This window comes from Mirounga angustirostris, unplaced genomic scaffold, assembly GCF_029215605.1.
Source record: "Mirounga angustirostris isolate CCGP_5_RB_7025 unplaced genomic scaffold, mMirAng1.0.hap1 SCAF_3, whole genome shotgun sequence".
Taxonomy (NCBI): domain Eukaryota; kingdom Metazoa; phylum Chordata; class Mammalia; order Carnivora; family Phocidae; genus Mirounga; species Mirounga angustirostris.
The window spans coordinates 89,671,482-89,695,581 of NW_026991711.1; the positions used below are offsets into that span (position 1 = coordinate 89,671,482).

General features: G+C 39.7%; 1 protein-coding gene across 1 annotated transcript in view; it reads right to left on the reverse strand.

Moving 5' to 3' along the window:
* CNTNAP5 (contactin associated protein family member 5) overlaps positions 1-24,100 on the reverse strand; it is an 819,371-nt gene that overhangs the window by 90,153 nt on the left and 705,118 nt on the right. The window contains exons 18-19 of the mRNA XM_064586403.1: positions 19,492-19,731; positions 11,099-11,323 (exon numbers count right to left, since the gene is read on the reverse strand). Coding sequence (XP_064442473.1) covers positions 11,099-11,323; positions 19,492-19,731 — 465 coding nt within the window. The remainder of the gene's footprint in view (positions 1-11,098; positions 11,324-19,491; positions 19,732-24,100) is intronic.

The following is a 24,100-nucleotide window of genomic DNA, read 5'->3' on the forward strand; positions in this document are numbered from 1 at the left end:
TTATATTCCAACTTTTTAGATTTTTAACAATTTCCTCTACTGCATTTCCAGGAGTTATTTTTTATTGTTTTCTAGTTTTATTTTAAACCATCATGTTCTTGTTTCATGGATTTATATATTCTCCTACATCACTGAAATGCTATACTTTTAGTTTCTTCTGCCTTTTGCATTATCCCTGTTTTCTCCACTGATCTGTGTTTATTTATCTGCTTTGATCTTTTTCTTTCATCTTGGAGGTTTTATGGAAATACCTGATGGTCCTCGTCATCTGCTCACCCTTGTGACTGAAGCACTACAAATTGTATTGATGATTCTTTGAGCAGGGACTAAATTTGTCAATAGGTGGGGTTCACTGTTAGGTGACCACATGAGTAAACTATTCTTTTCAGTGGGGGCATGCCTAAAATTCTGGTTATGACATATATTTTTCATGGACTTGTTCAGTTCTTCTGTGGGAAACTCTCTCATCCCCTGAATGAAGAAAGAAACGTTTCACTGTAAGAGCTCTTGGAAGAAGGGGAAATTAAGGCCAGGAATCTCATGTCCCAGTGCACAGAATGCCAGGTCATTTCTCTCTTTAGTCCTGTATCTAGATCTTGCCCTCAGCTTTGGAAACTCTGGTTCAATTTCTATATGCTCCTGAATGTCTGGTCTTCCGGGACAGAGGTGAAAAAGAACTTGCTTATCTTCCTAGACAAGACAAAAGGGATTTAGGGTCAACAGTTCTCTGAAAATCTTTTCATTTTCCCTTCCCTGACTTCATGCCTCATCCCGGACTCCATGGTATACAGAATCCTCAGGCCTGAGCATATCCCATGAAACCTTCCCATTAGCATACCTTCCTAGTGACTTGGACTGAGCCAGCTTTCCTCCTCCATCTGATGTTCAGTTTTTAAAAATGTTTTCGTATTTCTTACCCATCCTAAGCTCTGTTCTGTTTTTAGTTTTTTTTTTTTTTTTTTTTTTTTTTGTCTTTTGGGGTTCTTACGTTTTTTTTTTTTTTAATTTTTCAATTTCCTTATGTCATTGTGGAGGAGTGTAGAAAGAAAAACAACAATAAATTTGTGTCTTTCTCTCTCATGATTAAATAAGGATATGCATTTTTACTCGAGATTTTTCTCAACCAGAAAAATTCTGTTGATCCCTATTAATAATATTAAAATCCCTTTTTCATTCCTCCATGTGCAATTTCACTTCAAACTTTCAATTGACAGTGATTGTCAAATTTAGCTGTCTAGCCTCAGAGCGGGGGCTCTAGCTGGACTCTGCAACTTGCACCAAAGAATTGAGCATCAGTCAAGAATACTAGTTTGTCTTCGTTTGCTTGTTTGTTCCCACTAGATAATCCTGTGTGCTTCATTGTACACCAAAGTGCAATTTGCCACACAGAAGGAGATATCTGGCACTTCTTCCACTGGCCACACATTTCTAAATATCGGGGTTTAGTCCTCCTTATATATTTGCCCCATCCTTTCTGTCTGGCCCATCTTTTAAACAGAGTTCTGGAAGCAGGGCATTGTGAAGGAGTACAGGGAGTGAATATGGCATTCCTGACCCAGCACACACCCCACATTAAAGGTGAGCCAAACACCGGAGAGAAAACGGCAGGTTCCATGAGAGTAGCACACGGAACAATGAGAGGTCAGAGAACAGAGCCGAATAGTTCACAAGGTAAAAAAGAGATCAACGGGCTTTGCTTTTCAGCCTCATGGGTTCAATCCTGTGTCTTCTTGGACAAGTCATTTAACCTTTCTGTGCCTAAGTTTCTTCATCTGTAAAATGGGAAATGTTGGTACTAACTTCACAGCCATTATGAGGGAATGAGGTGAACTAATGCAAAACTAAAACTGCTAACATTAAGTGCTTGGCAACTATTAGCTGATATCAAGTGTTCTTGAGCTGGGAAGGTCTCCGGTGGGTGGTGTTAGAAATTCAGACTGGACTCGTAAGGTTGAACACCTGCTCACCATGTCTCCACTGCAGCTTTATAATAGGCAATTCGATGTCCAGGGCCCTCATTGCTAAACTTCGAGAGGATAAGCTACGTATTAAAGTGGAAACACATTTCCAATAACTTTGAATGAAGAGAAGTAATGATATTCCAAGGCCTACTTGCTGCACAAAAGGTAATTTACTGCACAGAAAACTGAATAAACCCCGAGCTTGGGCTTTCTGCTGACTGTTTTACATCTCAAGATGTAAGTATTTACAGATCAAGTGTTCTAAGAAGAATAAAAACATGTCTTTTCTCTTAGAAAAGCTTTCTTCACACAGACTTCAACGACTTTCTTAAACCCTTAATTAGAGTTCTAGTCCAAAAGCTAACCATCCAGTTCCCCGTTCCCTCCAACCCTGGCTTTAAAAAAAAAAAAAAAAAATTAAGGTGGCTCAGTCACCAGCCAGCATTTTGCTCTGTTTTATAATAACCCTTCTTTGTATTTATCCCACATCTTTCATCTGAGTTCCTTCAAAACCTTTACAGACAGGATCTTATTAATCCTCAACAATAGTGCTGTGCGAACCTTGACCATTGCAATTATCCCAAATTTACAGATGAAGAAACCAAGGCACCAAGTGCCGGCCTTTTCTCTTTTTACAAACAATGAAGCATAAGAGCAGATAATAATTCTCTTGGTTCTCACAGTACAGTTGTAAGCAACCAGCCTTGCTGAGGAAAAAAAAAAAAAAAAAAAAAAAACGAAAACAAAATACAGTTGCTCAATTCTTGGAAAATTTCTTAAGAGTGTTTTAAACTGAGAAAGTACAAAGGCCCTGAAGGCCCTAGGAAAATGTAATCAAAGAATGCCAGCTCCACAGAGTACCACTGCCCAAACAACCTTGCCTCTAAAAAGTACATCACAGGTAACAAAATAGAATCTCAGAAAGACCAGAATAAAGAATAATAATACTTGATTAATATAATGTATGTCCATGCCCATATTCACTAGAAAGCCTTTAGTGATAAACTGAGAAGAACTGCCCTCTCTCCCCCAGTACAGTCCCACTGGCATTCTAGAAAGACCTCTCATGGATTCTGGGGGGTGTCCTGACACTTGCTAGGCATAATTCAATCCAAGAATACTGAGGCCAACTCTGTGCTAAGTACTCTGCTAGATGCTGACCTTACAAAGATGAAAATTGTATATGGAATCCAACTTCAAGTTTCTCCCTGGAGCCAACTATATACCATATTTGTTCTTCTATTATGAGCACATAGGACAGCACCTAGCACACAGTAGGTGTTGTGAACTGAATGTATGTGTCCCCCTCCAATTCATATGTTGAAGCCCTAATCCCAGTATGGCTAAATTTGGAAGCAGAGACTCTAGGGAAGTAATTGCAGTTAAATAAGGGTGGGACTCTGATTCAATAGGATGAGTGTCCATTTCAGAAGAAAAACCAGAGCATGCTCTCTTTTTCTCTCAGGCACATGCATACTAAGGAAAGGACATGTGAACACACAGTAAGAAAGGAGTCATCTGCAACCCAGTGAGCCCTCACTGGATACCAACCCAGCTGGCACATTGATATCAGACTTCCAGTCCTCAGAACTGGGAGAAAATAAATTTCTGTGGATTAAGCCACCTAGTCTGTGGTAATTTGTTATGGCAGCCCTGGAAGATAAATACAGTAGGTATTAAATAAATGTTTATAGAGTTAATTGTATTTTGTAATTTTTTTGAGAGAGAGAAAGAGAGTGTAGGTTGGGGGAGGCAGGGAAGAGGCAGAGGGAGAAGAAGAGAGACTCTTAAGCAGGCTTCACGCCTAGCAAGGAGCCCTATGCAGGCTCTCAGGACCCTGAGATCATGACCTGAGCTGAAACCAAGTGTCAGATGCTTAACCAGCTAAACCACTGAGGTGCCCCTTGTAATTTTTGTTACCCTTAATTCCATGCTACTCTTTGCTTATTGCTCTTCCCCCGGGGACTTAGAGCCCTGACTCAGTAGCTCTGCTCTTCCTATTTTAGTTTCCTTGATGCGGGCACTTACTGCCCAGCCAGCTCCTCAGTCAGAGGGGCTGGGGCTTGAGGTGGGGGTTCCCAAGAGTTTAACCATATCTCCTCAGTCATGTGTTGCTGGGCTTGGCCCTACCGTGAACAGAGCTTATTTAGTCCTGCACACACCCTATTCTTCAGTTATTTTAGGTCTCTTTCTGTCTGTCTTTATTTCAGAAACATCAGACTAGTTTCCCGAAGATCTAGTTCATAGTGTATTTGAGAAAACCATTCTTAAATTTTGTTTTGTTTTGTTTTCATGCTTGTGTATATCAAAAGCTGCTGCCTGTACCTAATGTACTTAATGCTGCTGACGTGGAGGCTGGGGACCCTGTGCCTCATCTTTCTCCTTCCTCACGGTACTGTCCCCCCAATTAGATGCTCTGCCTCTAGACAATGGGTGATTTTCATCTCCTCTTTGTATTAAATTTTAATCTCAATCATCCTGAATCCTGACCTGCACATTCACACTCTGCCAACCAAAGCATTCAGATAATTCATATTATTATTATTATCAATGAGAAATGCAGTGTGTTTTGTTCTTTACAGTCTACAAAGCAGATCTTCTTGCATTATCTCATTTGATCTTTGTCTTAGCCTAATCGAACTGCTATAATAAAATATTGTAGACTGGGTAGACCAACCAAGAGAAATTTATTTCCCACAGCTCTGGATGCTAGCAAGTCAAGGTGACAGCCCATCTAGTTGCTGGTGAGGACTCTTCTCTTGGTTTGCAGATGGCCACCTTCTCACTGTGTCCTTACATGGCTGAGACAGACAGCAACAGAGAGAAAAGTCTGGTATCTCCTCTTTTAAGGACACTAACCCTAGCAGATCAGTGCTCTCTCCTTATCACCTAAATTAACCTTAACTTCCTTCTTACTCTGAATACTAGGAGGGGAGCTTGGGTGGCTCAGTCAGTTAAGCAGCTGACTTCAGCTCAGGTCATGATCCCAGGGTTCTGGGATCAAGCCCCACTTTTGGCTTCCGGCTCAGTGGGGAGTTTGCTTCTCTCTCTCCCTCTGCCCCTTCCCCCATTCTTGTGTTCTCTCTCTCTCTCTGTGTATCTCTATCTCTCCCTCAAATGGATAAATAAAAAAAAATTAAAAAAATACTAGGAGTCACTTCAACATATGGATTTTAGTGGGGCTCAATCTTCGAGGACCTATGAGGACACCACAAAATAAGAAATCCATGAAAACAGAAAGAAGAAAAACAAGAACGATGACTTGGGTCCAGTTTTTTTTTTTTTTTTTAATATTTTATTTATTTGAGAGAGACAGAGTGCAGGAGTCAGGAGAAGAATAGAGGGGGAGGGAGAGAGAATCTTGAGCAGACTCTACACTGAGTATGGAGACTGACAATGGATTTGATCTCACAACCCTGAGATCATGATCTGAGCCAAAACCAAGAGTCAGGTGCTTAACTGACTGAGCCACCTAGGCGCCCTAACCTGGATCCAGTTTTATTCACCATACCTTCATTTCTTCACTCCTTGGCACTTCACCCCTTGGCACAGTGGATTAACTGTCTGATACTGGAGATGCATTTTGTGCCTGTCCATATTTTTGTCCTTTTGTCATGGTGTGTCATAACCACATTACTCTGAAATGGAGGAGAGAAGCACAGCAGGACTTGGTATTTCCTCTCAGCAAGAGATTATTGGAAAGCCCAGAAATGGAGGAAATGCACCAACCAAATCAGCCCTGCAGGTATCAAAATACACTGGGGAATTTTAAGTTCAATAGCAGCAAAGTGTTGCCTGACACAGACCCAGAAACTGAAGTGGTCATGGTGATGCCTTCAGGGGCATGCTTTTCTCAGCCTGTTTATCAGGATTCCTGCTGCTCTGAGGAACTCAAGTATATGCTGGTGTCAGAGAGGGAGTGGTAGGTGGCAGCACTACACTTTGAAAGTCTTCTGCAAGAAAGCAGCAAAGGCAGAGAGTAGTCTAGGGTCAAACCAGCCCTGGTTAGCAGCTGTTGAAGTTTTTACTTTGAAGACGTTCCCTCTCTGGATTCCTCCTTACCCCTGTCTCCCCTGAGTCAGTCTGTTCAAAATGTAAAGTGTCTGGGTTCATCATTATTCCCTCCAAGGTGTATGCAATCACAAATGCAGACAGTGCATCCTTATGGATGTATATGTTAAAAAAATTGATAAAAAGGAAATGCTGAAGCAAAGTCAGACAAACCATTCAGTGCTGGAGGGCAGCTGAAAAGCCACCATAGGAAGGTGACCCGGGGGCCCTGTTTGGATTTTGTATCCAAATGATTTCACCATAGATTGATGGTCTTAGACTTAGCACATATTCTAAATTTGATTTTTTTTTTTATTTTTACTACCAAGGAGCCAAGAAGGACACATGATAAAAGAGCAGAAAGGGAACAGATTGGGAAAAATATGAATATTTCATATGCAATGGAAATAAAGTGGAGAAAATGAGGAACAATCAAAGAAACCTCTCATTTGAGTAAACAAAAATCTAATGTCTGCCTGGAAAGCACTGATTTATCTTTCATGGGCCAAATCAAGTTTTACTATCTCCAGGAAGCCTTTTGTGACCCTCCCTCCCAGAAAGAATCAGTTACTCTTTCCTTCTTTGCCTCAATCTACCTGGAACAGACTCGATCCCACGTCTCTGACACATTTTTGTCCTTCTTTGTTGTGTCTCTGTCCCCAGACTAGATCCTTAAAAGCAGAACAGGATGCTGTCTGAATCCATCTCTCCCATGCATGAGATAGTGCCTGCCACATGGTAGATACTCTGCAAATATTTGTTAAATGACAAGTTTGAAGAACTCCATAGTACCAGGCAGAAGGCAGAGCCATCACTCAATAAAATGTTGTGAAATTCAAGAATACTCTAATTGCCTTTAGAATATTCTCATTGCCTTCTCTGGATCCTTTCCTCCTTCATATACCCCTTCTCCTCCAACTGCCACATCTCTGAGAGGTTGCCTGCTGTCCAATGCTCCAGCCTATGGGATCACAACCACCTTCACTCTCCTAAGGACTCTCTAACCTCAAATGTCTCCTTTTCATTCTCTAATCTTCCATCCCAGAAATGGAAATCTTTTTCTTCCTTTAGGAAAAAGGACCTGTTTTCATTTGAAAAGACAGCAAGGACTTAACCTGAATAAGTCTCTAGTTGGAGAAATTTCAAGAAAAATGGTAAAGGGCAAAGAGGAATTCCAAGCATGCCAAACCAAACCCCTGCCAGGGAGAGACTTGGAAGAATGACTTTTGAGTCCCACTGCTCTTCTCTCCTCTGGCCTGTACACCCATATTAAATAGATTTGCAAGCCAAGGATTTTGTTCAGTATTTATTCAGTTCATCCACTTGTTTCCACCCCTTGGCTTCTTAACCCACAGTGCCAAAATTGGAGCCATTTTGTATGACATGGCCATGGGCATTTTCTTCCTCCTGGGGAGAACAAAAAGGACTCCTTTTAAGAGTGATCTTCTCATCATAATTGCCACCAGATTCCCAGAGGTGTCTTATATCAAAGAAAGGTTAAGAAACCTGTACTAATAGAAAACTTTTAACTTCATCTCAGAGAGGTGTGAATCAATCTTAGAAAACGCTTCCAGAGAAAGACTTTCCCTAGTTAACCCTTTACCATGTTTGCTACTTTTTTTTATCCCCCAAGCTGTTGGTATTCTTAACTTCCATTAGTATTTTCAGAGGAATATTTCTCCCTGAAGTCTATCAAAGTCTTATTAAAAATATTCTTAGTTCCTCATGAAGCAAGGTCCCCATATTATTCGCTGGCAATTAGGTCAGTGGCCTAATACCATGAGCATACTGGGAATAAGCTGTACCAATTCCAATTCTTAATTCCTTGTAGAAGCATTTCAAAGGCTACAAATGCATCCCTAGCAGAAAGAAATAAAAATGTAAGACTACACAAGAATAGAGAATCACAAAATTTCAGACTTGGAAAGAAACTCAGAGGTTATTTTTCTCCCTTATCCACAGCCAGTATTCTTATACTTTTTCCAACAAATTGTCATTTAATTACTGTTTGAAGGCCTCCAATGACAAGGAATGCACTCTTGCTCAAGGCATTTGCCTTATTGTTATAACCCCTGAATTCCTAGGAGCTTCATCCTCAAGGTTAGACAAAATCTGACTTCTGGTAAGACTGTTTGAGAAATCTGGACAACCTGATTCCCTCATGTATCTAGATTGTCCATCAAAAACTGTAAGGCAGTTTTTTTTTTTTTTTTTTTTTTTAAGATTTTATTTATTTATTTATTCGACAGAGAGAGACACAGCGAGAGAGGGAACACAAACAGGGGGAGAGGGAGAGGGAGAAGCAGGCTTCCCATGGAGCAGGGAGCCCGATGAGAGGCTCGATCCCAGGACCCTGGGACCATGACCTGAGCCGAAGGCAGAGGCTTAACGACTGAGCCACCCAGGCGCCCCTGTAAGGCCATTTTTGAGTCTCTCTTTTTCCTTAACATGTTTAGACAGCACAGCATCCTGTTTATTTTTCTTGCTCCCCATAGTTCCTGATACTATGCAGGTGGGAGTCATTGAAAGAATGAATGAATGAGTGTGTATCTCCACTGCATCTCTGTATGATAAGATGGCAGGAAATGCCCAGGATCCTAAGTCAGAAAGACATCTACCACTGTCCAGTGTGACAAGAGTTCCTTAGAGCAATGGGGGAGGTGGTTCTCTGAGACAGAGTGAGGGGAAGCGGGCATTACATGACTAGACACTGCCTGGACACCCATCTCCTGTGAGTTATAGACTGAGATGTGAAGCCTGAATTTTCACACTGTCCCTGAGACCTAAGCTTAAAACAAACAAATAAACAAACAAGGCACAGGTATCTCCTTGCTTCCTGCACTTAGCCAGGGCTTAAAAAATGAAAATGACTATGGTGTCAAGTAGAACATTCAGGGAAGTGAGGCTTTAGAGTATAAGAAAATAGGAGATCAGGAAGAATTCAAGAATGCCTTCCCAATTAAATAAATTCAAGTTATTTAAAACACCCTGTGTTTCAAAAAATAAATAACACTCTTCATTTAGAGCTATGGTTAAGAACACAAAATATGCTACCAGAGTCAGGGAAGGAAGACTGAATTCTAACTCTTTTACTTACTTGCTTGTGAGATTTTAAGCAAGTTATTAAGTGTCTGTATGCCTTAGTTTCTGGAGCTATGAGATTAATACCACCAACCACATAGGATTGTTGTGAGAATTAAGGGCTGTGCACATTAATTAGAATAGTGCCCAGAATGTGTGTGTGTGTGTATGTGTGTGTGTGTAGAGAGAAAGTATATGGAGCAGTATGTATATGAAATCGAATATTCCTGTTATGCATTGTCTGTATCCATAGGTACAGCCTGGCAAGTAAAAATGTGCCATTGAATCACACCTAAAAGATGCTTTGGGGGGTGAAGCTGATTATCAGGAGATCTGGCTTTGGTCCCAACCATGTCATGAATTATCTGGCTGACCTATGTTAATCAGTTAATCCATGCTTCAGCGTCCTCAGCCAGACTTACCCACCTCACAGAGACATTATGGGGGCAAAGTTTAAGATATGACAAGTTAATATAATGGTTCTAATCATACAAAGGTCTGCTGATAAATAAGAGGTTTGATAACCCATAGTGGTTCCTTTCTCTTTGTAGGCTCATCAAGATCCGATAGTCTTGGAGTGGTTAGTCACTACCCCAGGAACCCTCTCTCTTTTTTCCTTCCCTTGCATTTGCTCTTAGAATGAATGAGTCCTGTTATTGTCTGTGGGACACTTATTATTAATGTACTTCAGGCCTGATTGAACTCACATGCCCACCAGGTTTGATCCTTGCGTTAGGCCCACACAGCTTTCTTTATTTTCAGTGTCATAGTCACAGGGCAAGATGAAGCAAAGAAGAATAACACCCATCCCCTACCCCCCACTCCCCAAAAAAGTAGAGCAAGATAAATACCTGGAGTCTCTGTGGAGTCTCTGCCCTAAGGTCTGGAGAGGGCAGAGTGTATGCTGTATATTCCAAGCCTCCTTTCTTCTCTGCCCCAGCACAGTCCAACCTGGGGGATGGTTCTAAAGCCCAGACTCCTCTCATTGTATCGGGGCAAATTACAAGAGGAGGAAGAACATACTCTTGATCACGGGAACCTGTTCTTTGAGACCTGACTACAGGGATGTCCACATCTTTGCCCTCTTTGTCTGTTCTAATAGTTGTTCCATCCCCTAAGATTTTGATCTCACAGTGCCCTTGACCAACAGTCCTCCTCATTGTGAGGTGGAATTACACAGTGAGGGAAGAAAACCTGATTTCTCCTAAACAGCTGTCAGAACTGGTGTTCTTCAACAGCCCTTGCACGAAGTGGGCCCAGTTCCTGTACCCCTTTAGCCTTCGCATATTCCATCTTGTTCACATTCTCTTCAAAGTCTGATTCTCAGCACAATGCCCCATATTGCACAGGGGTGTGACTCACATACACCACTTCTCTCCAAGACCTAGGCAATTAACTCTTATTAATACAGCCTACATTTTTGCTTTTTTTTTTTTTAAGATTTTATTTATTTATTTGAGAGAGAGGATGAGAGGAGAGAGAGAGCACATGGTGGGGGGGCAGTGTCAGAGGGAGAGGCAGACTCCCTGCTGAGCAGGGAGCCCGATGGGGGACTTGATCCTGGGACTCCAGGATCATGACCTGAGCCGAAGGCAGTCGCTTAACCAACTGAGCCACCCAGGCGCCCTGCTTTTTGTTTTAACAGCCCTCAGTAAAGGCGACTGCAGCAAAGATGACACGATATATGTGATGAGTGTCCTTCTGAAATTCAGATATGCTTATGATCGTCTCTTTTACACTTAATGGATTCCAGCACAGAATAAATAATAAAGAATTACTGCTACACAGTTGAGGCAAATTAAAGGCAATGCATCTGAGACTTCAGCAATGAATACAAATGCAGGTCATGAAGGTCAAGTACAATCAGGGCTTTGGCTGGAGGTCCAGGATTAAGCTGCCCCGGTAGGACCAAATTTAGGTTGAAATTATGCAGTGTTCTGAAGGGCACACACTGTCCCTCTAGCCCACTGTGACACTCCATCAGACTTCATGCTGTCAGTACTCACCATTCTTGCAGAGCAGGACAGCCAGGTAATCCTGAGAAGAAGAATTGATGTAGAGCAAGAGGCTGGGCGCCTGGGCTGTCACAAAGCTAAATGCAATATTTTCCTTGGATGGAGTTGCATCTGCATAAATCGCTGAGGATGAGAGGCTTATATTTTTGGTCACTGGGTAGGGTTCTTGAAACATATAAGTAATTGAAGTGCCAGCCTCAAAAACAGCAGAAACCTCTGAAAAATAGAAGAGGGGAATGCACACATTGCAACATTTAGTTGATTATTCAGGGCGGCAGTAACTGTTTATTGTTTGCTATGCATCAAGCACAGCATGAGGGTTTTTGCCCGAATTATATAATATGCTTTCCACAATAAGTTTGTAGCGGCAGAAGTCGTTACTCTTATTTACAGATGAGAAATATGAGACTTGCAGGGGTTAAGCACCTTGAACAAGGTTGCATAGCTAAAAAAAGAGAGCTGAGATGTGCATCCTGAAGTTTTGTTCCAGTTTAACATACATTTGCCGTATAACTACCATGTGCCAGGCTTATTTCTCAAGAAGCAAAGATAAACTGTCCCTGCCTCCAGCATAGTAGAGATAAAGTTTACTGGGACCTTCTTAGTTTCAAAACAGATTCTAGCAGTTCCAGCTTGTGTTTTTCTGGTGTGTTAGGAGGATTATGAGTGGGTCCTAAGTTACTGAGAATAGGACACTGGGAGAAGCAGTGGTAATTCTCATGGTGTTGGGTAAAATATTAGGATCTGTGGAAACAGAAAATAGAGAAGCTGTCTAGGAATTTGTATTCAATTCCAAAGATAGCAAGCGTGAACAAATAAGCCTTCCTATGGGATACGATTCCTATAGCATAACGCATTGGATGGAGTTCTGCCACCACCATGGAAAGAGGCAGCATCTACAAACCAATGACATTCAATTAGCAGGAATGTGCAAATCACCCACCTTCCCTGTATCATGTGCTCACTCCAACTGTTATCCTTTTAATTTGTTGGAACGAGCACAGGATTTGGCTTCTGTTCTGGATCTGAAGGCTCATTCAATACCATACTAGCTGTGTGGTCCCAGGTTAAGTTAGTGAACCCCTGTGGAGACTGTTTTGTCATCTGGTGAATGGGAAACATAACACCTCCACAGTATTTCTGGGTGACTAATTGTGAGATATTGTGTGTAGAACACTTATAAGAAATACATTATAGTTGGATCTTGTAGGCTCTTCATATTAGAAGAGACTTTAATCTGAACCCGTCACAGTTTCCTTCACAGACTGTATCTGTTTATTGACTGAATATCCATCCAAATGCTGAGATATTCTTTTCTTTCAATACAGGCTGCTCTAAGTTCTCCTTCAATTTTATCTCTATACAGTAATATAGTATCAGGGCATGGAGGAAAGTTTCCTACAGAGTACAACATAGCTTGGATCTGGCAGCAACCCCCTACTATAAAGATAGCACAATAAACATGAACCCATATTGGCATGATTGATTTCTCTTTTTCTGGAATCATGTAGAATTTTCCTAATTCCCCATGAAATCCCCTGATTGAGTTGGTGGCACCTAGAACATAATCAATCCTGGCTTTCCCTTCCTAATTCTATTGCAAATTTGTTCTACCTTTGTGAAAATTCCATAACAGCCTGTAAGAGTGCCAAAAAATTAAAGTTGCATATTTATGCATATTGCTTAGCAGATTGGGAATACCAGTTCATTTTGACTAAAGGTTCAGAGAATGTGTTCTGCATTTATCATTCGGGTTACATTAGTACTCCTGATTACAAAGATATGCGGCGGAGACTTGTGACAGTGAGGATTCCGGTTAATCATCAGCTTGATTCAAGCACTTTCCTTGAGTGAATTTCCTCAGGGACATTTGGCCTGCATTTTGAGCTACTATCTCCTAGTTAACAGAATAACGGCTTTTATTTGATGTTGTGAGTATGTTCAAATGTAACTGTAATACAGAGCATTCTGTTATGAATAGCATATTAGATATGGGCATATATATTACATTTTTTCTTAATACTTAGGACAGGAAATTAAAATGCAAAGCACTTTTAAATTAGAAATATCCTACCAAATTTCTGTCTTCCTTTCTCCCCTAGTCCCAGTTCTAATTATTCTTAATGTTTAATTATTTTAATGTTTAATATTTTGATACTGTCAATTTTAACATAAAGCTTCCTTGAGCAAAACACCTGGATTCTATTATTCTCTAAGTTTCTTATATTTTATAATCAAAGAGTTTAAGCTCCCTGACCATATTTAAGCTGAGTGATTTGTCTGAATACACAAAACCACTGGGCTCATTAGAAGAAAAATCTTAATTTGGATGTGATCATCTATGACCATCATGCTACTCCAAGGCCACAGAAGAAGTATTAGCATTATCTATTGAGCACCTACTTGGTGGAAAGAATTATGCTGATTATGTTCTGAGAAGAAAGGACACGTATCAAACAAAACAAAACAAAACACAATGGAAGGTAGTCTGGAGTGTGATGTGTGTGACAGAGACAATGATCCCTAGAGCTGGAGGTCTCTGTGGCTACAATAGCTTGACCAGACCTTATAAAGAGGAACTCCACACTGACCAGGAGTAAAGTGTGGAATGAACTAAGAGAAACAGCTAGGAAATAATGTGGCACTGAAGAGAGTGTGTCTCTGAGCCAGCTGTGGAGTCTGACAGATGGGAACTGACACTTGGCTCTGCCCCTCTTTAACACTCTCACAGGATCCCACTCAACCTCAGCTCATGTACAAGTAGAGATGGATTCAATCTTGCAGTAGGTAGAAGGACTGGAAGACATTATGTAGAAGCACAACACATAGCAGGAACTCAATAGACAATAGCTGGTCTAAATAATAGTGATAGAATTTAGAATTAGAATAAGCGTAAGGTAATGAGTAGGCTAGTGATTACCTAGAAATCAGTCAAGGTGTGATTAATTTAGCAGAACATCAAACTAAAAATATATGAAACAACTGGCAATTTGAATGCTGAGTGGATATTTCATAATATTAGACATTATTCATTTTTCTGATGATGATGGTCTTATGGATCTGTGTTTTTAATAAGCTCTTATATTTTAGCAATACATATTGTAATATTTATAGATGAAATGATGTGATATTTGAAGTTTGCTTCAAAATAATAAAGGAAGAGAAGATGTGAATATATAGATGAAATCAAAATGGTCATGAGTTGATCATTTTTGAAGCTAGATAATGGGTGCATGAGGATTCTGAAACTCTTCTCCCTATTATCACCAAGAATTGGGTCTTTTTGTAAAGAAAAGCAAAAAAAAAAGTGATACACACTGGCAGGAAGGTAAGTATTAAAGAACTTTTCAACAGGTTTTTGGCAACCGGTAAGGCATACTTACATATGCATACTATTTTTTTCACTGAAGTTCCATTAGCAAGAAAATAATCAATCCACGTGTTTATCACAGCATTATTTATGTGCAAAAGTTGGGGCAATCTAAAATTCCAAAACAGGGGTGCCGGGGTGGCTCAGTCGGTTAAGCATCTGCCTTCAGCTTAGGTCCTGGGATCCAGCCCTATGTTGGGCTCCCTCCTCAGCAGGGAGTCTGCTTCTTCCTCTCCCTCTGACCCTCCCCCTGCTCATGCTCCCTCTCTCGTCTCTATCTCTCTCTCTCTCAAATAAATAAATAAAATCTTTGAAAAAAATAAAAAAAGAATAAAATAAAATTCCAAAACAATAATAAGAACAAGCACTTAGTGAGACTTTATTTGCCAGGCACTATCCCAAGTGCTTTCTGAAATGCTTATTAAATGTCACCACAACCCTCTGTGATGGATTTTTGAATTTTCTAATTTTATAGATGAGAAAACCAAGAGATTGGGAAGTGAGTTACATAAGTGGCATCACACACTGTAGACTGTAGATGAGCCAGAATCTGAACTTAGGCAGATCAAGTGCAGAATGATGCCACTATTGCTAAGCTAAACTGCTCTGGGGATAGAATGGGTTAAGTAAGCAGAGGCAATCCCACCAGTTGGAATTTATTGCAATCATTAAAACTGATGAATTATATAGAAATCTCTATAAAATGAAATAAAGAAAATTTGATATAAAATGTAGACATGAAATACAGAATTATTGCAGCTATATTAAGTACAAAGAAAAGAGCTAGAAGCAAATCAGATTTCCTTTTTAATATGTCTATTTGAGTAATTAGATTTTTTTCTAGGTTCCCAAATATATTTCCAAATAGAATTCCAAATACATTGTCTAACTTTTTAATTAGAAAAAAATAACAAATGACACCACTATGACAGCCATATACAGATTCTTCATATAATGGTGGGGGTGCAGGTGGGCTAAAGACAAGTACACATTAATAAGTGGTGTTAGAATAGCTGGATCTCCGCAAGTACCCAGTAATAAATGGTGTTAGAATAGCTGGATATCTGCAGGCAAAAGAATGAAGCTGAACCCCTATATCACACCATCTACAAAAATGAACTCAAACTGCATCAAAGACTAAATGTAAAAGCAAAACTATAAAATTCTTAGAAGAAACCATGTCCATAAACCTTTGTGACCTTCAGTAAGGCAATGATTTGTTAGACATAATACCAAAAGCACAAGCAACAAAAAGAAAACAGTAAGAACCAGATGTTATGGGCGCCTGGGTGGCTCAGTTGGTTAAGCGACTGCCTTCGGCTCAGGTCATGATCCTGGAGTCCCGGGATCGAGTCCCGCATCGGGCTCCCTGCTCGGCAGGGAGTCTGCTTTGCCCTCCGACCCTATCCCCTCTCATGTGTTCTCTCTCATTCTCTCTCTCTCAAATAAATAAATAAAATCTTAAAAAAAAAGAACCAGATGTTATAAGAATTAAAACTTTTGTGCTTCACAAGATACTATCAAGAAAATGAAAAGGGAGAAAATACTTGCAAAGCATATATCTAACGTGAGAATTGAATTAAAAATATGCAAAGATTTCCTACAACTATACAATAAAAAGAAAAAAATAACTCAATCAAAAATGGGCAAACACTTTAAACATTTCGTCTAAGAACATGAAAAGATATCCAATGTTATTAGTCATTAGTGAAATGCAAGTCAAAACCACAATGAGATACTATTTCACACAGTCACCGTAAGATGTCTTTTATCAAAAGGATGGATAATAACAAGTGTTGGTGAGGATGTGGAGAAATTGGAATCCTTACACTTTGCTGGTAAGAATGTAAAATGGAGCAGCCACTTTGAAAACAGTTTGCCAGTGTCCTCAAAAAGTTAATTACCATATGACCCAAGTAATCCCACTTCTAGGTATATACCCAGGAGAACAGAAAAAGATAAAGCCATACAATATGTACCTGAATGTTAATAGCAGCATTATTTATAATAGCCAAAGAAATGGAAACATCCCAATGTCCATCAGCTGATGAATGCATAAACAAAATGTGTTGCATCCACATAATGGAATAAAGTACTCTTTGGAAATAAAAAAGGAACAAAATACTGAAATGTTAAGTGCTACAACATGGATGAACCTTGGAAACATTATGCTAAGTGAAAGAAACTACACATTAAAAGGCCACATAGTGTATGATTCCATTTATATGAAATATCCAGAATAGGTAAATCCATAATGACAGAAAATAAATCAGTTTTTTCCAGGCACAGAGGGGAGAGGTGAAGGAGGGGTAGCTACTAATATGTATAAGATTCCTTTTTAGGGTGATGAAAATATGCTGAAATTAGATAATAGTGATGGTTGTGCAACTTTTGTGAATTGCTAAAAATCATGGCATTATACAATTTAAAAGGGGGGATTTAGGGAAGAAAAAGAGACACATGCAAAACATTAAAAAAAATGAATCCTATTACCATATTCCTATACTGAATGAAATTAGGGTGTTAAAGAGAAAAAAGAAACCAAAAAGATGCTGGATGGGTCTCCAGCCCTGACATTTATTAGGAAGTCATTCGACCTCTGTGAACTTCAATGTTCTCAATACGTTTATATCTTCCCCACTAGGTTGGCCAAGAGAAATGTATGTTGTGGTCAATAATTACTATTTAATTGCATGATTATCATTACTCTGTACTGTAATCAGAAACAGAGAGTAGGTCAACGGATTATAGTTCTGGCCCAGGCATTGGTAATTCCACCCCATATATTTCTAGTATTTACACCCCGTAAAATACATATGCCCTGGGAAGTTAACATGGAAGAGTAACCCAATCGTGAGCACCCTTGTTTAGGATCATCTCCTAGCTAGTGACTCTCATTTCCAGTCCAGTTCCCCCAGGTAACTGGCATGGCTAGAAGGCTTGGTTAAAAGATTCATCCTACATACTTTGCAGCTACTGCATATAAAGGAAATCATTTCCTTAGATTTATGAGAAAGAGGAGAAAGTTTGGAACTGTGAAATATGAAGCAGGCTGAAAAGGCTAAGCACATATTTGTCTATTTTGCTTATAGATTGAAGTAAAAAGTGGGGAGAGAGCACAGAGGCTATTTCAACATATGCTGCCAAAAGATAGGGTGATATGGACAGAAGATAATTAATCAGAGTTGTTTCAGGAAAAAAAAAAACACAAAAGCCAATTAAAAACTAAGCTAAATTTAGAACAATATGATCTATGAGATGTTTGAGCAATGTCCCTGGAGAAATGTAGAATCACACTGTTCTTCTTCTTCTTCTTTTTTTTAATTCCAAACACAGGACTTGGGTATAGATCCTATAGAACAATGCTAGTTTAACTTTGTGAGAAGGCCTGATGGTGTTGATTCTGTATTTGCTTCTTCTGGCCATGTGGGACCAGACTAAGGGTGGCATTTAATTTTTTTTTAGGGGCAGTTATTCAGATACCTGCCCCAGTGTGAAAATCCAGTGGCACTTGGCTTGTCTTAGCCCATGGTCAACACCTACTGGGATGGGGCCACTTTATGTCAAACTCCATGCAGGGCCCAACACACTGTTGGCCCTAAAATTTGTACCGTTCATTTTCTCCCAAGGAGTATAATGATTCTCAACAATAATAAGCAAGTAATTCAATCTAACTGTGGAGAAGGCCAGTGTAAATTATGAAGAGCTCAAATTACAGAGTCCTTCAATGAGAACACTGGGTGTTCTTCTTTTGTCTATTGTTTTTAAGTTCCAACAGTAAATTGGACTAAATAAAGCATTGTTTGGTAGAGGTGTTTGGGAAATGTGTTTTAATGAATTGACAAGAATTATGCATAATTGCCATCACTGTTTAAATGTAAATTGTATTTCAAAGTAATTAAACCATTTTATTTTAATAGTTTAAATGCTGCTCTTGAAATATTGTTTACATTATTTGCTCAACAAACATTTTTTTTTTCCCATCAATAAAATAAACTTTAAAATCCTGCAAAGATAGATAGGAGACCTAATCTTTTGCCCTTGTATTTGAAAAAATACTAAGTGTTTATATTGAATAATGCGATTTTATAGTTTGTAGAGTTATTTTGAATTTTTCTAGAGAATTTACACCATGACCATCACTCCTTGTTCAAGGTATACATCCATCATGGTTAGTTTTATCAATGCAATGAATTCATAAGGCAGGAGAGGATATAGAAAGACCCTGGGACAGGGATTTTGATCCCTGTGTTCCATTCCCAGCCCCTTGATGAACCAAATGTGGATCTCCAGGCAGGGCTTTTAAAGCTTCAGACTCCACTCACATCACCTGCATAATAGGGAGATTTTACTAGATGCATGGTATTGTTTCTACTGACTTACCTATATGTTCCCTGTTGTAAAAATACTTTATTTTTTTTTAAGATTTTTTATTTATTTGAGAGCGAGAATGAGAGACAGCATGAGAGGGAGGAGGGTCAGAGGGAGAAGCACACTCCCTGCCAAGCAGGGAGCCCGATGCGGGACTCGATCCCGGGACTCCAGGATCATGACCTGAGCCGAAGGCAGTCGCTTAACCAACTGAGCCACCCAGGCGCCCTGTAAAAATACTTTAAAATGACTCAAGCATCACTAAGACTCTTCCGGGGTACAATCTATAATGCCGCCATTACATGCATGGGTTAAGGAACTGGGACTGGAAAGATTAGTGCGTCCCTCGAGATCAGGCTGATACGACAGAGATGAAAGTCCACCTCTCCTAGTGTTCAGCTGGCCTCAGCCAAGGAGAGCTTGTTGCACTGTTACTATCCATCCTGTCCGGTCTCAGTGCCAGTGTCCACACACAGTGAAAATGGCTGTATGTAATTATGTTGAGGGGCCACATAGAGTTTTTAAACAGAGCAAAATTGAAGAAGGTAAAAGATCACTTAAGGAGTGTCTAAGGGCATGACTTGATCATGGCTTATAGGTACTGCAATACAGCATGGGGATAAAACAGAGGCATCTACTGTACCTTTTTTGCAAAAGGGTCCTTCATATGGTGAATTGGTGCAATCACAGAAGTACCCACTGTACTTCTCCACACACTTGCCCCCATTGTGGCAGATGCTACCATAAGTGCTGCAATGACCTGGGCATCCAGGCCGGACTCCAGATGTGACTTTTGCCCTCTCTTCCAGGTCCAATTTCTGCCCATTCAAGTGTAGGGAGCGTATGCATCCTAGAAAGCCTTTCTGTCTTGATGATGTTCCCCCTAAGCAGTGAAAAAGAAAAAGAAAAAAAAAGTAAGATATCATACAGTTCAATTCTTTTAGGTTTAATATTGACACTGGTAACTGTTAAGCACTATTCTGTTGTCATGCTGTGTTGAGCTTTTCCATTACAGTTTCCAATGAGAATTAGGAATTCAAACAGCATGTGCAAAATGCATGTCTTTCCAGGCTGGGAACCTCCTCACCCCTAACTCCAAAACAACAACAACAACAACAAACAACAAAAAACAAAACAAAACAAAAACAAAAAAACAATGGGGCGTCTAGGTGTCTCAGTTGGTTGAGTGTCCGACTCTTGGTTTCTGCTCAGGTCATGATCTCAGCATCCTGGGATTGAGCCCCATGTCTGGTTCCATGCTTAGCAAGGAGTCTGCTTAAGAATTCTCTTCCTCTGCCCCTCCCTCTGCTCTCTCTCTCAAATAAATAAATAAATCTTTAAGAAGGAAGGAAGGAAGGAAGGAAGGAAGGAAGGAAGGAAGGAAGGAAGGAAGGGAGGAAGGAAGAAAGAAAAGATTATATTTCACATGGAATCCTATAGTTTATGATGTTTAAGACAGAAACTACAGATTACCATGTTTCTTGCAAATGAAATAAAATGTGTCATGACATAGTCTATAGCAGACTTTTGTCTGAAGTAGAATACTCAAGCAGGATTGTCCCTTCTGATGGAATTAGAAGCAAGCTGTTAGGCACATCAATTTAGAAAACTGCAACAAGTTTGCATTGCTCATGCAGTGCAATGCAAGCACTGGAAGGTGGGCAGGCTTTAGGACAGACAGACATGGAGTCATACTCCATGTCATTAGCTGATTAGCCATGTTGACCACTGATCACCTCAGCCTTTGCTACATGATCTGTAAATTAAGAATAAGTTTGTTTAGTGTGTTTACAATAAAGCTTAGTGAAGATCATGGAATACAGTACATACTCAATCATTATTCTTTGCTATGCCCTCTCCTGAGCCCTTAAAATGACTCAGACAAGTAGGTTGTTTATATATGTACATTGCATATGTATATATGTGTGTGTGTGTGTGTGTGTGTGTGTATAGAGAGAGAGAGAGAGAGAGATCCTAGCACTTACCTCCAAATTGTTATTTGGAAGGCAAATTTGTCCTTTTGGATTAAAGAACAGGATTCTAACCCAACTTTCTGCTGCAGGGACATCCTGAAGTTTTCAGAGAGATTCATAATGCTTGTTACAAATTATTCAAGAATGGTGTAGATTCAAAGTGACAGAGGACTTTGTTACCATTGGAAATCCAGGACTCTACTAGCCTAAACCTCTGATGTCAGAAAAATGTACACTGAGAGACAAAAGCCAAGAAATTAAGCTAAATCCCATCAGCAGGTATTTGTTTGGTGCTCAAAATTATGGGAAATCCCAGAGAAGACATAGGTCCAGCTTGCCTTTAAAGACACAAGTTCTACTCCAGATTCAACAGTGCGGGCTCAAGTCCACACACATGAATAAATGGAGGGCACCCTCAGGTGTTCAAGATCTACAAAGTATATTAACAGAGACAAAAACAACAGGGGCAGGACAGACTTGTCACTTATTTTCTGTATCTATCAAGTCTCCTTTCTGAACCTCATTCATTTCTAGCCCTACAGCTCTATTAAATCTTGGTCTAGCAAATGACCAGATAAAAATATATCCCCGCCAAGGTGGATACAGATGAGAATTCCAAATGTGTCATCTCAGACCAGGAATATAGACTTTAGACAAGAAACAAAGCAGTAAGTTAAAGAAATGAGTTAGGTAACCTAAACATTCCTGGCATCAGTCAGCCTCGCAGGGTGGACAAGGAAATAATTGGAAATGGGTTTGATGGGAGTATAGAGTGGGGTTGAGGGAGTATTGCGACTTCCCTGAATCACACCAGGTCTACAGACACATAAATATGGGGATGGCAGCCACTGGCTGCATCCACAGACAGACATAACACTCCAAAAACATCTTTTATTCTGAAATAATGCTGAAACTCTACTGTATTTTCAGGTCTGATAAGTGATATTCAAAAAGGCCAGGAGGTCAAACCCAAATTGCATTCTCCTGTCTGTCTCAATTTTAGTGAGTAAATCTTTTAACCACAAGATAAATCAATTATAAATACAAGCAGATCATAAAGGAAGCCTCATTATTTCCTTTCCAGAGATTGTGCAGAATAAAGAAGGGAGGATTTATGTAGTCAAATGTTTTGTCTTGTTTTTTTTTTTTTTTTCCCCCTTATTTTGCAGTCACTCCCTGTGGTAGATTTGAATAACTCTTCATATATCTTGTTAGTGGCATTTTTCTTCTAGCAGAGGTTGAGAATGCAAGATCTATTGCACATTTTCTCACGTGTGACTTAGTCAACAAGTTTATAAATGGAGATGAAAGTGGCTGGGGTGGTTTCCCTGGCAGAAATGCACTCCTTGAGGTTTGAGACATACAGATTATGGAGAGAATGATCCAAAACAAGAGGATCACTTCACTCTGAGATGCTGACAAAACACGCGACACAAAGAACTATGAACAAATTGCACAATGAACTAAATTTCAGTTTTCACCTGACTGCTTTACATTCTTTACAAAGGATAAAACCTAGAGGTCAGGCTCCTTTTTTCTTTATGGAGAAGTAATAGGTAGACTAAGAATAGAATATTTCCAGAGAGATGTTCCTTGCCTACACACTCACACAGTCAGGTTGTTGGTGCTCTCCATTTTCTGATGTTACCTGCTATGTGTAGAGTTTTGTTGCAGGTGTGAACCTTCTCTGAACGTTGAATACTCTACAGAGATGCAGCCACAATCTTCCTTCCCCCTTCTTGCTCAGCAGTCCTTTCTCCCCAAAAAAGTGCTTTGGATGTGCTCTTCCAGATATCTCTTGTTCCATCTGCTTATGCTGCTGCTTCTTCTTCTTCTTCTTCTTCTTCTTCTTCTTCTTCTTCTTCTTCTTCCTCTTCCTTTTTTTTCAAATGTAGTTAACATATAGTGTCAACTGCTTCTTTATACACCTAGATCCATGGCCCTAGTACAATCTTCCTCACCTCAACTTGATTCCCATCAACAACCTTCTAATTGATCTGTCTACACTCAGTCCTGACTTTTCTCATCCATGTACCACTTTGCAATCAGAAAGATCAATCAAATTTGAAAATTTGATTCTGCCATTCCTATTTAATGCTCTTCAGAGACTACTGATTGTCCTCACGATCAAGTTCAAATTCCATTGCACAGATGATACAATATGAAAGATCTGGCCACCACTTACCTCTTCAGCTTCCTTCTCCCACATTCCCTTCTCTGACTTCAGTGCACCAGGACTTCTGAACTACTAGTGGCTCCCCAGGCCCTTCTGGTCTGTCTTGACTTTGGATCTCTTCATGCATTTTGCATTTATGTGGCATGTTATCTTCCCCGTGAGTTCTACAGCTCACAGTACTCTATCCCTGTGATTATAAACACACACACCTGCACTCATATACACACATCCCTTCCCTACATATCTTCTGCCTCCCAGTATTTATTTTAGTTACCAATTTTATTTTAAATGAGAAATATTTTTAAATTCTAATAAATCTTTGAAATAATCAAATCTGTTAACCACGAACCTGCTTTCCTGCATAGCAAAGCTCAACTTCAGCTCTTTTAAGGTAGAGGCAGTTATTTTAAGATGGGGAATCCAATCCCCACTTGGCCACATTCTCCACCAGAACGACTTCATTCATCCATATTGCCTTTCTGGCCCTTGTAGGTATTTGGTTTTTCAACTGCTACTCTAAGATACTTTGTTCTTCACTTGTATGCATCTTGTCTAGAATTCACTAAAACATTTGAGGAGGAAGAACAACAACAAAACTCTAGCATCATCCTCAAAGCAGCTGATAGTCACGTTTTTGAGGCTTTCATTTAATCTAAAAGCTGACAGAGAATCAGAACAATGCTTCTAATTTTTCTTAAAAAAATACATTTCAAACATACTTGCATGCTAGAAACCTTATCATTAACTCACTGAATACCCAAAGGGAAAGAATGTATTCTTCATATTATTTGCATGACCTAGTTGAGGAAACATAGTGCTAGAGAGATTGCTTTGGCCAGAGTCAAGAATCAAACAGATTTTATATGGCAGAGTCAGGTGTTAAACTTGACCTTCAAAGCCTGCATACCTTGAAAGCTCTAAAATCCTAAAATGAATGATTTGATTAGACAATTTGAGTCAGTACTATAACTAAGTGATCCTTCTACCTTCTTACCCTTATCTCTAACATGGTTTCTTCCAGCAAGTAATATGCATGCATGCATTTATTCTCTTGAGTTTGAGCTCACTCTTCCGGAAAACTATCACCATTAGTTGGCTGGCCT